Source organism: Macaca fascicularis, chromosome 20, assembly GCF_037993035.2.
Source record: "Macaca fascicularis isolate 582-1 chromosome 20, T2T-MFA8v1.1".
NCBI lineage: Eukaryota > Metazoa > Chordata > Mammalia > Primates > Cercopithecidae > Macaca > Macaca fascicularis.
Genome location: NC_088394.1, coordinates 44,449,036 through 44,465,964, shown reverse-complemented (window position 1 = coordinate 44,465,964; position 16,929 = coordinate 44,449,036). Strand labels below are relative to the sequence as shown.

General features: G+C 46.2%; 1 protein-coding gene across 7 annotated transcripts in view; it reads left to right on the top strand.

Annotated features, from left to right (window-relative positions):
- Positions 1–16,696, top strand: part of N4BP1 (NEDD4 binding protein 1) — a 73,384-nt gene extending 56,688 nt beyond the window's left edge. For 2 of the 7 annotated variants that reach the window (XM_005591866.4, XM_065536899.2), the window contains exons 3-7: positions 1,458–1,588; positions 3,626–3,722; positions 7,300–7,407; positions 9,163–9,270; positions 12,156–16,696. In XM_005591866.4, the coding sequence (XP_005591923.3) occupies positions 1,458–1,588; positions 3,626–3,722; positions 7,300–7,407; positions 9,163–9,270; positions 12,156–12,513 (802 nt within the window). In that variant the 3' untranslated portion in view covers positions 12,514–16,696. Of the gene's footprint in view, positions 1–1,457; positions 1,589–3,625; positions 3,723–7,299; positions 7,408–9,162; positions 9,271–11,133; positions 11,279–12,155 lie in introns of all 7 variants that reach the window. The other 5 variants (XR_286923.5, XR_012428923.1, XR_012428924.1 and 2 more) reach the window with 5 other exon arrangements.
- The last annotated feature ends 233 nt before the right edge of the window (positions 16,697–16,929 follow it).

Here is a 16,929-nt window from a genome sequence, read left to right as displayed (position 1 = left end):
TCTAGAAATAGCTTCATAGAAGAAGAGGGGCCAGAATTCAGCGCATTCAGTCCTGAGGGCATTTGAAGAAGGAGCAAGGAAAGGTGCAAGAGCATCGCACATATAGAAAGCAACACAAGGAAAGGCTCAGAGACCAGGAGGGTTGAGATGGCAAGACCTGGTCAAAACCAAGAGGGTTGTTGCATGGTAATGGGAGGGTCACTTGGCCAGATCCTTTCTGACGAGTCAGACGAGGAGGGGTCCTGGAAGCCAGGCAGGATTAGTGTAGGACAGTGCCTTTGAAGGCCCTGAGCAGAATCAAAGGCCTCGGGCTGCATTTAAAAGTTAGTTTCACTGGAATTTTCAGGGTAGGTTGGAATTAGGAGAGCCAGGGTTTAACTCGGGACACATATGCCCATCATGGCAGGACTTGCAAGTGAAGTATTTCTACAAAGCAATTTTGGCATGCAGCATTAGACGTGGAGAGAAGACAGGACTGAAGATGCAAGGAGTATTGTCACTGGAATCTAAGTGACCATTGAAGCAGTGAACATAGATTATGCTAATTTCATCAATTACAGCATCACTGTTTAAGATTTTAGTCTTTTTTTCTTTGTAATACCCATGAGTAGACACATTACCACCTGCAGAATTTTAAACTTTTAACTTTTTTATCTCCACTTTTAATTAACTGCTGGAGCGTAAATTTTAAGTACTTTCTTCCTTTCCGTTGAAATGTGTTATGGATGGAGGGGTTGGCATTTTTTAATCCTCTATACTAAGGATTGTAAACTATGGGCCAAATCAGGCCCGCCACCTGTTTTTGTAAATGTGGAACACAGCCACACACATTCATTTACAGCTGTCTGTGACTGTTTTCACACACAGAGTTGGGTGGTATGACGAGACTGTGTAGCTCTTAACAGAAAAAGTGTTCTGACCTGTGTTCTCTACTGTTCATTGTTGTTTTTTATTTATTTATTTATTTTTACCTTTTTTCCCTGTTTTCTGCTTTCTTAAAATAGCCTTTCACAGCCCCTCCATAAATTTCATTTGAGTCTTGCCCTCGACATGTTTCTCGTAAACTGTAAACTGAGTAAATATAGCCAATTCCCTGAAAAGAGTGGGGCCCTCCTGGGACAGGACACAGCAGCACCTTTGGAGGTTGCAGGGGTTATGACTGTGTCACATCTTTGTCCCTTTCTTCTGTCACAGGGAACAAGTATTACCATGGAGCTCACTGCCTTCTATCACAACACACCCAGTTAGATTAACAAAATGTGAGAAAAATCCTAAGACACTATTAAGAGTTCTGTCCCTAAAGTTCCATCCTAACTTTATGAACTAAATGCTAAAAATGTAAGAGTATTAAAGGAAACTTTGTTATTGTTTGTTGTATGTGTATGTTAACTTTTCATGGTGAAACTGTGCTTTAAACAGAAATAAATTTTATTTATTTTCTTTACTCTTATTTCTAGCCATGGTCTGAAAAAGTTCTTTTCTTGTCGCGGAATTGCAATTGCGGTTGAATATTTTTGGAAGCTTGGCAACAGAAACATCACTGTATTTGTCCCTCAGTGGAGAACAAGGCGTGATCCTAATGTCACAGGTGAGGCAAACTGATTTTTTCAGTAATGAGTCAGCTTATAATTGCAACACATGCTGTTTAGAATAGAGCTGTGTGCCATGGGCAGCAGCTTTAAAAATAAAATTGTAAATCTACCACACCTAGCAAAACATCAATTGAAGAGAGTACCACAGCATCAGAAATACTAGGGGGTAGGATGGAAAGTTAACATAGTTATTTATACAGGAAGTTATGTTAAGAGTTCATTATATATCACATGTTTTCTTTTTACTTTCTAAAAAATGTCTTTTTATTAGGCTGGGTTTCTGACTGTTTAGATAGTATTTTTGAAGTCACTTCATAAATTTGGCCCCTTCAAGTTATGTCTTTTTAACAGTCTATTTAATGGCTTAATATAAATCATTTCTGTTAACCATAAAGTACTCTGGCTGACCTGCAGGCCACACACGAAAGATTTGAACTTACTATGAATCGTGAAATGTTCCAGAGAAACTTCAGGTTGTTTGTGTCATAGGTCATGATAGGAAGATAGGTGAAAGGGCTGTGTCAGGCAACTTAACACATCAGGGTGCCTGGAAAAATAAAGTAGATTGTGGGGAGGGAGGGTGAGTGAGTACAAGACTTGCCCAGCACATTAAACAGGAAGTGAAATTTAGTCACTTAGTGGGGCAGAAATGGTCAAACCACACAGTTCCCAAGTATTCCCAACTTCCCCCATTTTGAAGAGTATATTCATCTTAACAGAGGGTACATAAGGAATGAAGCAGATCTACTCATTTTGTTATTTTTGCAATTGGGTCCCTGAAGGAGTCTCTCTTTTTTTTTTTTTTTTCCTGAGATGGAGTCTCGCTCTGTCACCTAGGCTGGAGTGCAGTGGCATGATCTCGGCTCACTGCAACCTGCACCTCTTGGGTTCAAGCGATTCTTCTGCTTCAGCCTCCCAAGTAGCTGGGACTACAGGCACGCACCACCACGCCCGGCTAATTTTTGTATTTTTAGTAGAGATGGGGTTTCATCATATTGGCCAGGCTGGTCTCGAACTGCTGATCCACCCACCTCGGCCTCCCAAAGTGCTGGGATTACAGGCATGAGCCACCACACCCTGCCAAAGGAGTCTCTTAATGCTTACATGCTCTGCATTGCTTAAGTCAGTGGTGAGTACCATTGTAGGGAATGTAGGTGTGGGAACCTCAGACCCTGAGTTTTTAGCTGCTTTCTGCCCATTACTGGTTTTCTGAAATGTAGCTTTGACCCTCCATTCTCCACTGTCACCACCCATCCCCCATGAAAACCGGCAAATATTTGTATGGACACCTTTGAGAAGTTGGATAGGCGGCCAGTAGGAGGAGGCTTCAACAGACTCTTGGCATAAGGATCTTTCTTGGGATTGGGGTAGAACCATTTGTCCCTCCTATCCCTAGATCTGCCCTAGTCCCACCCCTACCCTCTCTCAGGGTCTCTTATCATCCTTCTCTTTGTCCTCCATTTCTTGTAGTATAGCTCTGAAAGAGTTTTTGATGGTAGGCTTCATTAAATACCCAGGCTGGAGTGCAGCAGTGCAGTCTCAGCTCACTGCAACATCTGCCTCCCAGGTTCAAGCGATTCTCCTGCCTCAGCCCCCTGAGTAACTGGGATTACAGGCACGTGCCACCATGCCTGGCTAATTTTATATTTTTAGTAGAGATGGGGTTTCATCATGTTGGCCAGTCTGGTCTCGAACTCCTGAGCTCAAGTAATCCACCTGCCTCAGCCTCCCAAAGTGTTGGAATTACAGGTGTGAGCCACCGTGCCTGGCCTACTATTCTTAAGAAGCAAATGAGTTTAATCTTTTTATGTTTAAAAAATAACTGAAGTTAGTTCATATGTTGTTTTTGCCTTAGTATGGGTCTTGCTTGTTTTGTTTTTTTTTTCCCTCCTAGTGAGTTAGTAAAATTGAGTCAGTAGAAAAAAGGTTTTCTACAGTTCTCCAAGTGAAACATTTGAGTGTACTTTCATTTCTTGATACATTTGGGAAGATAGCCCTTTTCTGAATGTGTATTCAACTTATTCCACGAACAGAACAGCACTTCTTAACCCAGCTCCAGGAGCTCGGAATATTATCTTTAACTCCTGCCCGGATGGTCTTTGGAGAAAGAATTGCTTCTCATGATGACAGGTATGAAAGGCCATTCTCCTTCCTACGGTTGGAGTGGGGTGGTGAGGAGCCAGCCACCTGCTCTGCTGAACAGGTCCACACTTTTAGAGGACCTGCTTGATGCGGGGGGTTTAATATTTGTGGTCATTAAGGTGATATGCTCAGTGATATTTGCTACATAGTTTTTAGAAACATCACAAAAGAAACTGTTTTTGTGTTTTAGTAAAACATGGCTGAAACTCTGTAAGTAAAAGCAGATATTGTAGTCTCTGGTTGGTAGGTGCTTAAAGTAATATTTGTCTTGTCTTAGTGTGGCAGGCTTGAAAATGGTTTCAAATAGTAACTCCTCCCAGTCTACTTTTGATCAGTGACTTAGCCTATTATCATAATGCCTGGGTCCTCAGGGTTTCTTCTACGTCATAGAAGTGTCTCAACTGACCCTACTGTGATAGGAGTAAGCTGCATTTCTTTTTTTTTTTTTTTCTTGAGATGGAGTCTCACTCTGTCGCGCAGGCTGGAGTGCAGTGGCACAGTCTCAGCTCACTGCAACCTCTGCCTCCTGGGTTCAAGCGATTCTCCTGCCTCAGCTTCCCAAGTAGCTGGGATTACAGGCATGTACCACCATGCCCAGCTAATGTTTATATTTTCAGTTTAGCAGGTTGCAGTGAGACAGGGTTTTTCCATGTTGGCCAGGGTGGTTTTGAACTCCTGAACCTCAGGTGATCTGCCCACCTTGGCCTCCCAAAGTGCTGGGATTACAGGTGTGAGCCACCACACCCAGCCCATAAGCCTGCATTTCTTAGCTTGGCATATAACTCAGGCAGCAGGTACTAGTGCATCTGAGTCACCACGTCACCAAGATTTCGTCTGTGCCTTTTAAATATTTTGTTTTGTTTTTGAGATAGAGTTTTACTGTGTCACCCAGGCTGGTGTGCAATGGCACAATCTCAGCTCATTGCAACCTCCACCTCCCAGGTTCAGGCCATTCTCCTGCCTCAGCCTCCCAAGTAGCTGGGATTACAGGCATGCACCACCATGCCTGGCTAATTTTTGTATTTTTTAGTAGAGATAGGGTTTCACTATGTTGGTAAGGCTGGTCTCAAACTCCTGACGTCAGATGATCCACCCATCTCGGCCTCCCAAAGTGCTGGGATTACAGGCATGAGCCACTGCGCCTGGCCCTTTTTAAATTTTTTCTAAAAACTTTATTGAGCACTAACCAAATCTGATACACTGAGGTAGGTTCTGGGGACATACATGATTCAGATGCACCTCCTGCCCTCAAGAATTTTGAGAAGACATGTGCATAAGTAACAGAAGGGAGTTTTGCTGTGGTTGAAACGTAAGAGAAGGTTCCAAACTTAACCAATGGAAACAGGACCAGTTTTTAAAATCCTCCTCATGGTATGAAATTAGTAGCATATCTACTAGTATTTGGGAACCTAGTGGTAGCTGTTTATTCTTTTCTCTCCTGCATTTGCCCTGTTTATTTTCATCTGGCTTATAGCACTGACAGCACCCCTGGTGTTTTTGCCTGTGTTCCACCAAAACACCGCTCCGTTGAAGATAGTGTTTAGCTTGTGACCCAAGCTAGTGAATGATAGTCAAATGGGTAAGAGATGAAAAGAGGGCCTGGGGAGAGGGATGAGGGGCTTGGGACCACAGCAGACATATATTCATTCACCAGAAGGGCCTTCTCATTGACAGTCCCTTGCCCTGCACCAGGTTGGTATGCAAGACCAGATCTGATGGGTGAGAATCAGATGGCATGGAAGAGCCGAAAGAGGATACCATATGTGGGTGCCTGGGGGATAGGTGAGAAGTACTAGAAGGTGGAATGGAAGGACACTTCCTGCCCAGCCCTGTGACACAGGCAGGGACCCTGCAGGGCTCAGGTCCTCTAACACAGCAGCTTCATTCTCACACCAGCAGGGTTGGAACACACACACAAGTATGCACACTAAGCTCTTGTTTGGCTGATATGGCTCTTTGGGTTTTCAGAGGACATGTATATATGTTCTCATTCATGAACTCAGAAGCCTTACTGCCTGTTTTTGTTAGTGGCAAACATTACCACTTACAACTCATGCCAGTTAGAAGTCATTTGTGGCCGGGCGCGGTGGCTCAAGCCTGTAATCCCAGCACTTTGGGAGGCCGAGACGGGCGGATCACGAGGTCAGGAGATCGAGACCATCCTGGCTAACACGGTGAAACCCCGTCTCTATTAAGAAATACAAAAAACTAGCCGGGCGAGGTGGCGGGCGCCTGTAGTCCCAGCTACTCGGGAGGCTGAGGCTGGAGAATGGCGTGAACCCGGGAGGCGGAGCTTGCAGTGAGCTGAGATCTGGCCACTGCACTCCAGCCTGGGTGACAGAGCGAGACTCCGTCTCAAAAAAAAAAAAAAAGAAGTCATTTGTAAAATGTTATTTAATAAAGCCAAAGAACTAAGTCATATTTAATTTCCAAGGTTTTCTAAGATCTCTGAAACTGAGGTTTTTAAAATCCCCATTAGGTACTCATCACTGCTAGTAAAAGCAGTTGTCTGTACCTTTAATTCCAGTGAGTCCCTTAATTTATTATTATCTTGGTCTACATATCCTTAGACAAATGTGGTCACCCTAACTTATGAGATAAAATTCACATTATCCTCACAGATTTATTATTAAGAGGGTCTGAGCATGAATAATCAGCAGTGAAATGGAAGTCTTCTTTACTGCTTCATCCTTTCCCTTTTTTATCACCAGGTATCCTGTCATATCTTCCATTTGAGTGAATCTATAACTTAGTCTAAACAAAATGGCAATTCTAGATACCTCTTTTTAAATCAGAGCAGTGTGAACCTGTGAATTTTTTTTTTTTTTTTTTTTGGAAACACTCTCATTTTGTTGCCCAGGCTGGAGCGTAGTGGCACGATCTTGGCTCACTGCAACCTCCACCTGCTTGGGCCCAGATGATCCTCCACCTCAGCCTCCTGAGTAGCTGGGACTACAGGGAACACCTGGCTAATTTTTTTTGTATTTTTTTGTAGAGACGGGGTTTCACCATGTTGCCCAGACTGGTCTCAAACTCCTGGGCTTGAATGATCCGCCCACCTCAACCTCCCAAAGTGTTGGGATTATAAGCATGAGCCACCACACTCGGCTTGAACTTATGAATTTTTAAAAAGAAAAGAGAATTGTAAGGCTGATTGTACTAAGCAGCTAATCTTAGAACCAGAATACTGTTGCTCAGTAACTTAAATCTGAATAATGATTTCACAGGGTTGTCAGCTCTCATTCTCTGCTCTGGTCTTCATGTATTCTTATTAACACTGTTTACTGATAATACAACTTTTGAATAAATTATAGTTTAGATCACTTAACAAAAGAAATTGTATGAAAGACAATCTATTTTATAATCACACTAATAATTTTAGAGATATTCACCATTCTGATTGATCTTCAGTTGATAGGGGCTAAACTTTTCTGTGGCCTAGCCTTGGTTAAATTCTTTGATGGTTTTCCTATGAAGAGGAACCCTTCTCTTATTTTCTTATAACATGGCTTCTCTGAGCCAAGGATGCCTGTTGCTCATTTTAAACTCTGTTATATTACCATAGGTTTCTACTACACTTAGCGGACAAAACTGGTGGTATAATTGTGACAAATGATAATTTCAGAGAATTTGTGAATGAGTCAGTCTCTTGGAGAGAAATTATTACAAAAAGGTAATATTTTCTTCTTTGTCTTTGGTCAGAAAAGTTTTGTTTTGTTTTTAATTGTTTCTGTGTGCATTTTGTTTGTTTTGTTTTCTATATTCCTTGGCCCCACAGAAGGCAATATAAGGGACCAAAGTATCATAAGACTGTGCTGTACTCCCACTTCATAGGTGACTGGCCCCTCCAGGTAAGCAGGGGCCCGGCGCAGAGCAGCAGAGCTGGCAGTGATGAGTGTGGACATGCTCTGCTCTCACTACAGCCTTCTAGGGCATCAGAGTTTTCCTGCATGCAGCAGGAGGCACAGTTAAGTGTGATGGAGCACAAACGGCTTCCTAGTTTACTCAGCTGTGAAGTGAAAGGGTGAACTTCATGGCAGCTGGGATTCCAGCAAGAGGAAAGGCCCAAAAGCAATGTGTGCTGACTGGGCTTTCACTTCTTCATGGTCTGGAGAGAGTATTTCCACTTTTTAATATCTGATGCTTTTCTGGAGGTTTTTACGGTCAGTTTAATCATCTATATTGAAAACATCTTTAGATATTCAAAATAAAACAAAGTTACGTCAAGAGTTTAGCATTCACTGCTGTTTTTCATTTGTAATAAAACTATGAAGGTGTCCACTGCTGAAAAATGCCCTAAGATGAGTGGGCACTGGCTGCTAGGACTTTTTGTTAACAACTATCACCTGACCAGTTATTTAAAATAGAAAGCAAGGGGCTGTGATAGTGCCAGGGATAAGTCACATAGGCCAGAAATCTTAAAACATAAAGTGAACATACCTCATGCTAAGTATAACTAATATATAGTAAAACTCGCAATATAGCTAGGATAACTAGTATTTATCCCTGTTGGGGTTTCACACTTGTACCTTGCCTGGTATTTATATTTTCCTAAATTATTAGAAGATTTTAGAAAAAGAGTCTGTTACAAAAGCCCAGGTGAGAGTTAATTACTGTATGCGTTTTGACACCTGTGCTGTTAAAAAGCTGTTGTTGATAGCTGAACCGAGAATGAGAATCAGTCTTTGACCTTCTGGGCACAGTTAATGAGCCACTAATCTTGTAGGGCATGTTTCTGTTGGACCTCTGCCTGGGCTCATTGTCAGTATTTACTGACAGTCATCCATGTATGCATGGAGGGTTTAAATGCAGTCAAGACTGGTGTTCTCCAGCCAAGCTGTTGCTTTCAGCATTCACAAAAACAAGGCAGAAAGGAGACCTGGACAACAAGCACAGGCACTTGGACTTTTAAGATTATTTTATTTTCTGTTTTCCCCGATATGGTAAATAGTGGTCTAAAGACCTCAGATTTCCTTTATTCATATATCGTTTTCCTTTTTAAAAATATTCTTTTCAGTGGGTTTGCTTATGGACACATTTATTACCAGTTTTATTCAAAAAATTAAACCTTCATTCAGCATTTGTGTCCTAAGCTGACAGTCTTTAAATCTTATTTTTCAAAGTTATATTGAAAGTTATATTAGAAGAAGAAGCGGCTTCCTAAGCCCAGTACAAATCTGCAAGTCTTGATGAGAAATTTTGAGGGCCGGCTGATAAAATGTTCTGACTCTATTGTATTTATGTCCAAAACAGACATTAAAAGGGTTTGACTTGGTTGTTTTCCCCGCTTTTAGGCAGTTGAGCAGTCATAGGATTTGTAGGCTGACCTGACCGTTGCTTTGGCATCGGGTGGCTGCTTTGGGATCCTTATGTAGGCCCTGGGCAGTGAGGACCCTGTTTCTCAGCCTCATGGTGTTCTGTGTTGTAGGCTGCTGCAGTACACGTTCGTGGGGGACATATTTATGGTTCCTGATGATCCTCTGGGAAGAAGTGGACCTCGATTAGAGGAGTTTCTTCAGAAGGAAGTCTGTCTTAGGTATTTCCTTTTTCAGATTGTCTTATATTAAAACGTCTGTTTCAACTCTTTGTGCTTTAGTGCAAGTGCTGTCTTTATCAACTAAAAATGGCATTTAAAAATTATTATTATTATTTTGAGACAAGGCCTTGCTCTGTCACCCAGGCTGGAACGCAGTGGCATGATTTCGGCTCACTGCAACCTTTGCCCCGCCAGGCTTCAGCAATCCTCCCACCTTAGCCTCGCGAGTATCTGGGACCACAGGCGCGTATCACCACGCCCAGCTCTTTTTTTGTATTTTTAGTAGAGACAGGGTCTTACCATGTTGTCCAGGCTGGTCTGAAACTCCTGAGCTCAAAGAATCCGCCTTCCTCAGCCTCTAAAAGTGTTGGGATTGTAGACATGAGCCACCATACCTGGCCAAAATTTTTTTTTCAAGCCTTAAATTTAGTGCTGGTTTCATATATGTGGAACCTAATGTAGCTAGCATCCCAGATTTTCAACTGTAGTCCTTTCAGTTTTCATCCTAGGAAAACACAGAAGCCAAACTTTTTTTGTGGGTTTATTTTTATTGATTTATTATTTTTTTTTTTTTTGAGATGGAATTTCACTGCTAGGCTGGAGTGCAATGGCGCGATCTTGGCTCATTGCAACCTCCGCCTCCCAGGTTCAAGTAATTCTGCCTCAGCCTCCCGAGTAGCTGAGATTACAGGTGCACACCACCACGCCTGGCTAATTTTTTGTATTTTTAGCAGAAACGGGGTTTCGCTGTGTTAGCCAGGCTGGTCTCAAACTCCTGACCTCAGGTGATCCACTCACCTCAGCCTCCTAAAGTGATGGGATTACAGGCGTGAGCCACCTCGTCCAGCCTTTTTGTGGGTTTAAAAAGACAGCCAGGGCCGGGTGTTGTGGCTCATGCCTGTAATCCCATCACTTTGTGAGGCCAAGGCAGGTAGATCACTTCAGGTCAGGAGTTCAAGACCATCCTGGCTAATATGGTGAAACCATGGCTTTACTAAAAATGCAAAAACTAGCTGGGTGTGGTGGTGCGTGCCTGTAATCCCAGCTACTCGGGAGGCTGAGGCAGGAGGATCACTTGAACCCAGGAGGCGGAGGTTGCAGTGAGCCGAGATCACGCCACTATACTCCAGCCTGGATTACAGAGCAAAACTCTATCTCAAAAACAAGCAAACAAACAAAAAACAAAGCTGTTTTTCCAAGCTGGTGGTCACTTACTGGCGAACACTACTTAGGTTCATCATGTATGTGTGAGAGCTCTCCCTCTGAACCATGAGTGCCTAATGGGCTCATTTTGTATGTGTGAGTGTCTTTTTACATTCATTTTCTAAAGTCATTTGCTTTGAACATGTTATGCTTATATTAATTACTTACTGCTCAGGAATCACTGCCTGGGGGAACTGACCATTACTTTCTACCTTTACTGAATGGAAAAGCCAGTATTCCATATTTATCTGAAAATGATTTGGTAGTTTAGGTTTTCTTTGTTGTAGTTTGGGTTTGTTTTGTTTTTAGGACACCTTGTTAGTGGTTCTTTCTGTTTTCAGAATTCTTAGGTAACAGACATTAACCAAAGATGCCTGTGAACCTAACAGGCAGATCATAGGACCCCATGACTGATGTTTACTCTTTTTAAAAACTAAACCAGACTGCACTCTGTGCATTCCCAGCTGGTATTTGCATGGGGGTGTGATGGGGGGGTCTAAGCTGAGAGGAAGACACACAGCTCTCTCAGCATTTTTAGGCAGTCACACTTTCCAGCCGATCTTTTCCATTTGTAACAGGAACCATTGGGAGTTGTAGGTTTGGATTCAGTGGTAGGTGGTGATGGGTTTTTTTTTTTACATGGTGGTCTGTTCTACCTAGGAGACCACTACAATTTCAGCTCCCTGGTCTTGTGAATCATTTCTCTTTTGAGCCTTTGGGTTTTATGACACAGATGAGGACTTAATTGCCAAACGCCACGCTTCTCTACCCACATGAAGAGAATGGCAGCCATTTTCCACACCTGGTACGCTCATCAGTCCATCTTGTTTTCCTTCCCCACATCTGAACTTTGGAAATCCCCTGCTGGGCTTCAGGCCCAATGCTCGTGTGTGAGCATCAGTCACGTCTGTGGGTCACAGTTACCAGAAGGAGAGTCCTCTGCTTCCTCCCACTCCTTGAGCAACCTGGTACGGGGTCTGTCTGCCTGCCTGCCTTTTCACTCTCACCTGGTGGCTTTTTGTAGAGCTGCTCACAAATTGGTTAAGAAGTTGGGAATCACTTCCATCACAGAGGGGCTGTTGAAGTTGAGCTTTTGAAGTTGGGGAAACTTCAGCTAGCCTCATTTCTCACCTGCAGGTCGAGTCCAGTGGGAGGCTTTTGAGTGATACAGATGCCCTCCCTGTACACACATACTCGTACACACCCATGTGCATACAAGTGTGGGCACCCACCCACACCTCATCTAGGCTGAGTCGGTGGGGACTGCCACTCTCCCCAAAAGGAGTCTCTTCTAATTTCTGTTAACCAGGGTCCTGCACAAAATCAAAATCTTGAGAAGAGTAAGACCCTGTTAAACCTTTTGAAAGCTCCCAAGGGCACCCTGGTTAGAGCCAAACAGCTAGATGGGGTCAGTCCTCACAGCAGAAGACCTGGGAGGGCGGTGCTCCCTCACAGAGTGCACTCATTCCCTGTCACACCTTGAGATGGCGTCAGTGGAATCCCCGCAGGCTCCTCTGTGGGCAGCTACTGTCACCACCTCCACCTCAGTCTTGCATCCTGCCTTTGGAAGCCAGGGAGTGGCATCCTGAGCCTCAAGGCCTGCCGCAGCTACCTTCTAAAATATCTCCGTGATTTTTTATTTACTTATAACCCAACTCACCAGGACTTGCTTCCATTCACAGAGATATGCAGCCCCTACTCAGTGCCCTGCCAAATGTGGGCATGTTTGACCCCAGCTTCAGAGTCCCTGGCACCCAGGCAGCCAGCACCAGCCACCAGCCTCCGACCCGGATTCAGGGAGCCCCTTCAAGTCACTGGCTCCCTCAGCAGCCCCACTTCCCACTGCTGCCAGCCCTCCCCAATCTCCAGCAGAACCTGCCCATGCCAGCTCAGCGATCTTCTGCAGAAACCAACGAGCTGAGGGAAGCCCTTCTGAAGATCTTCCCTGACTCAGAGCAAAGACTGAAAATAGACCAGATCTTGGTGGCCCACCCATACATGAAAGATCTAAACGCGCTCTCTGCCATGGTGTTGGATTGAAGATTGTGCTGAGAAGCTTGCGCTCAGGGCTGGCTGATCAAACTCAAGCTCACACCTGTACTTGATGGGAATGTGAAGAAACTTATTTCCCAGTGTAAACGCAGTTGTATAGGAAAAAAAAAATGTTTTGTGTATAAATCTGGGTTTTCAAAACCAGCTTTTTTCTATATATAAATTATGCTGCTATTACAGATTTAACATTTTCTGTTAAAGGAAAGTCTACATTTTCTGCCTGTTCAGAACTGTTTAATAGCAGTTACTCTTGAGTGTATTTACCTTTTTATGTTTTTTAAACTATTTTCCTTAAAGCCGAAAATATTGACAAATGGATATGGTTAGCCTTTATAAATAAATAAATAAATAAAAAAAGAGCTGCTTTCTTAAGGAAAGCAAGACCTCTTAAAGTATATTTTCTTGAGATGAATATGTCCCGTCACTACCATGAAGTGTGCTCACCCTTCCAGCCTCCTCTGCCCTCACCCCCGGAGTTAGAGTGGGTAAGAGTTGGTTTGTCCTGCAGAGTCTTTGGTTGGAGCATTGTGAAAGTGGACCCGCGGTGCCACTAGATGGCACTTGGTGCCTAGCCGTGGTGAATGACCAGGGCGAAGTTAGACTCACAGGATACCAGGGCTAGAAGATATTGTGGAGCCCATGGAGTCCCACCCTTCCCCTTCCACCCTGCGTAAAAGGGGACGGCCCAGTGTGCACGCCGTCCGGCCATACCCATAACCACAGCCACAGCTGAGGAGTGGCTGGGCAGGCAGCAGGCTCCCCAGCCAGGGCTTGACACGCTCACAGGCTAAGGCCTCCACACACCTGGCCTGGCTCTGGAAGTCACTTCTTAGCTTCTGAACACCATAGCGGGTCGTGAGGAAGTTTAATAAAGAGCCTGGTCACTGGCCATCTTGTGTCCGCAACTGCAGAAGACGCCCCGATGTGGCGTTTGTACAGCTTTGCCAAAAAATGATTTTCTACTCTCAAAAATGACCCAAGCCAATAAATAGCATTAGTAGCTTCTGTTGGGGGGAGGGAGTGGGGGGGCCAGAGCCCCTGTATTTATTTTCCCTGTGTTTGTCTCTCTGGTGTCCTCCTAAACAGCCTTTCTTGTGAGTCTTTCTCAGAATTGATATCTTAATATTGTCTGTTCTAGGTGTTGCCCAAATTCAGTGTCAGTGAAGTTCTTTTCCTGGGCAATCTTAACATCTTTACTCTTACTGTCTGGGTCTTCAAAGGGCTTTGTATTTTGCACCTGCGCCCCCAGGCTGCTCATAGTCGGCTTCCTGCCTGTCCGTAGATCATGTCTCTCTTGGGCCTAAGGAGTGGAGGCTGAGGACTCAGTGCTGGTTTGTTCATGGTGAGGGGACTGGGGGGCATCCCAGAGTGCTACCTCCAGGCCTGCTTCTTGGTTTTGTTTTGTTTGATCGCTGCATCCTTCAAGGGATGAATCCAGAGCTCTCCATGAGGCCAGGCTTGTCCTTCAATCATGTTTCCTCTCAGATGCGTCCATGATGCCTCCTAATGTGGAATCATGGACCTCCTGGTTGTTCATTGTTTGGGCCGGTGGCCAAGTCACCCAGCTGTGGAAGCAGAGGTAGAAGACAAGGCCAGCCAGGAGGGCAACTTCAGTCACAGCTCCCATGCCTCAGCTTTGCACCTGTTTTCAAAAGCACAACTGAGGTGTGCGGCCTGGGGCTGTCTTACAGTGACTCTGGCCTTCTGGCTCACGTTTCGGTCCAGCAGCCTGGCTGACCCACTATTTCTCCTCTGCTTCAGAGAGGAAACCCAGGAGACGCCCTGACCGCCAGACTGAGTCTCCGCCCATGCTGGCTGGTGCTGGCTAGGCTGAGGGGGTCACCACTTCTCCCGGCTCTAGAAGCTATTTGACCCTTGACGTTTGAGTTCTGTAAGTCTTTCTGTTCTGACTATTGCTTCGGAGAGATTGGCCTGTCCCCTTTCCCTTTCTTGGCTGTGGGAAGGAAGGAAGAGCAAAGTGCTCATTGGTTCCCTTCATCAGTGACAGCATGAGACGGAATTCATCATTCCTTCTGAAACCCCTCAGGTTTAGTTAAATTTAATATTTAAAAACCCAAATTATCAAACCATTAAAAACTCATTACTGGTTCTCAGCCTCCCCCAGTACTAGCCTCAGTGTGGCTGCTGCGTAAGTATCTGTAGCCTGTCTACCTCCTGCAGCGGGGCTGCCCGCCGCTTCCCTGTCTACTGCTCAGGCTCTCCCACTTCGTGGCATCCATGTAAAGTAGCTGGCAGAAGAGAGATGTCACCCTCATTCAACAGACGGGATGTGTGTTGCTCAGAGAGGTTATCCTGAGGGGCTGGGTGATTCCCTGGCCTACATTCTTCCCGAGGCTCCAGGCCACTGTCTTCGGGAGTAAAAGAGCCTTGTCTGACCTTAATGCAGGCAGTCTGTTTGAACCCCTGTAGGCTGCATTCAGGAGACAGAAGGTGTCTGGGCCATCCTGGATGGCCGGTCAGCATTGCTAGGCAGGCTCGGCTATGTGGCTGGGACTCAGGCCTGGGTGGCTTTTGAGACCAGTGAAGGGAGAGCCGGCCTCCTGCCCATGCAGGCTTGTGACACGGCTGGGATATGAGGGAGGACTCAGATCTACACACAGAAATGCCTCTTTTCTCTGCCCTCCCCCAGCTCCCACCTGCCTCCCACACCTCAGGTGTGGCTGCCCGTGGGACCGTCCCTCAACCCCTTTCCTCGCACCTCCTCGTCTTCACCCAGTTCCTGCAGTGTCTCTGACCCACACCTCCCGCCTCCTGGCCGACTTGCCCAGGCAGTGGCTCTGGCTCACCTCCATCTGTTCATCACCTTCCTCCCCAGTGTTGCCATTTATCTCAGATGTTTTAGATTGAAACAGCCTGATTCCCAGAAGAATCCTCTTCATTCATTGCTAGTGCTTCCCCTCACCTCCCACTCTCCACTTCCCAGTTTGCAAATGTGGCTTTCGCCCACCAAGTGAAAGTGGACTGAGAGCAGCCCTTGGGGACAGCCCAGTGCCTGGCTGCAAGGCCGCGCTGGGGCTGTCTTGCTGGCGCACGTGGCTTGACTGGACTTTCCCTGCTTCCCACCACTTCCCTCACTCCCAGACCTCCCTCATTCTTTTTGTCTCTTCTTTTTGCCTAAAGCCAGCCCTTAACACCCTATTCTTCCTCAGCAAATGGTTTGCAGACTAGCTGGAAAGGGCAGCTGGTGTTAAGAATGCAGGTTACCGGGCATGACCCAGCAGATGCTTGCCCAGTAGTTCTAGAGAAGGCCCAGGAATCTGCAAATGAGCACATTCCCCAGGCAGTTCCCATGCAGGTGATCAACGGACCACATGTTGAGAAACCGCAGTCACCCTTAGGGCCACACTGTCCCTGTCCCCACTGTCCCCTCTCTATAGTGACCTCCAGCCCTGCCCTTCAGGAGTGCACTTCCCACTCTACTAGGAAGCCCTATGGCATCCTCAGGCTCCCAAGACCCGCAGCCTGCTCTGGGTCCCTCCCTCCTTCCACACCCACCCTCCGTATGATCCCCTGCTCCGCCCTTGTGCTTGGCTGCCCCCTGCCCGCTACTCTCAAGACACCCAGGGGTGGTGGGCCCTCACTGGCCGGCCCTTCCCAGCACTGTCCTCTGCCATCGAGACACCACAATGCAGCCAGATTTACCTTCCAGTAACATACTTCTAGTCACCCCTCCTCCTGCGAAGTGATCTGCAATGGCTGTTTGACCAGAGCACCAAGTTCACACCTCCTGAGCTTGATGTCTGTGGCTGTCCACCTCCCAGCCATACTTGGCTGTCCCCAAACGCTCCCTGTGGCCACACGTTTCCCATGACCTGTGGGCTCCGCAGACGGACCTCTCTCCGCTAGAGATGCCCTTCTCCCAAATGACTTCCCTCCTGGAAGGCCCAGCCTGAGTCTCGTCCCCTTTCCAGTGCTTCTGCCAGAAGCAGCCCCATGATGTTCTGTGACTGCACAGCACTTTGTGTCTTGCTCTGGGCACTTGCCGCTCTGGCTGGTGCTGCCGCCGCTGATTGTGTACTGTGTCTTGCTGCCCTTTCTAGACTGTGAGCTCCTCGCGGGCAGGGACCGCCTGTGTTCTCTGTATTTCCCACGGCGCCTAGCACAGTGCCTTGCACTTGATAGGTGCTCAATAAATGTCTGCTCAACTGAACTGGAGAACAGTGCCTTCTTGACTGCGGCATCTGGCAGCAGGACTAGTAAGAGGCCGGGAATCCACCGCCCTCTGGTGGGACATTGGGGTGGGACTGGGGTCACTCCACTCCCTTCTCCCTCCCCTGCCAGGCTCCAGCACACAGCATCCTGGGCACATGGATCCAGTGAGGGGTACCTGGTGCAGGCTGCGTACCAGATGCACTCAGGCTTCCAGGCCAGGGTCGACACCTG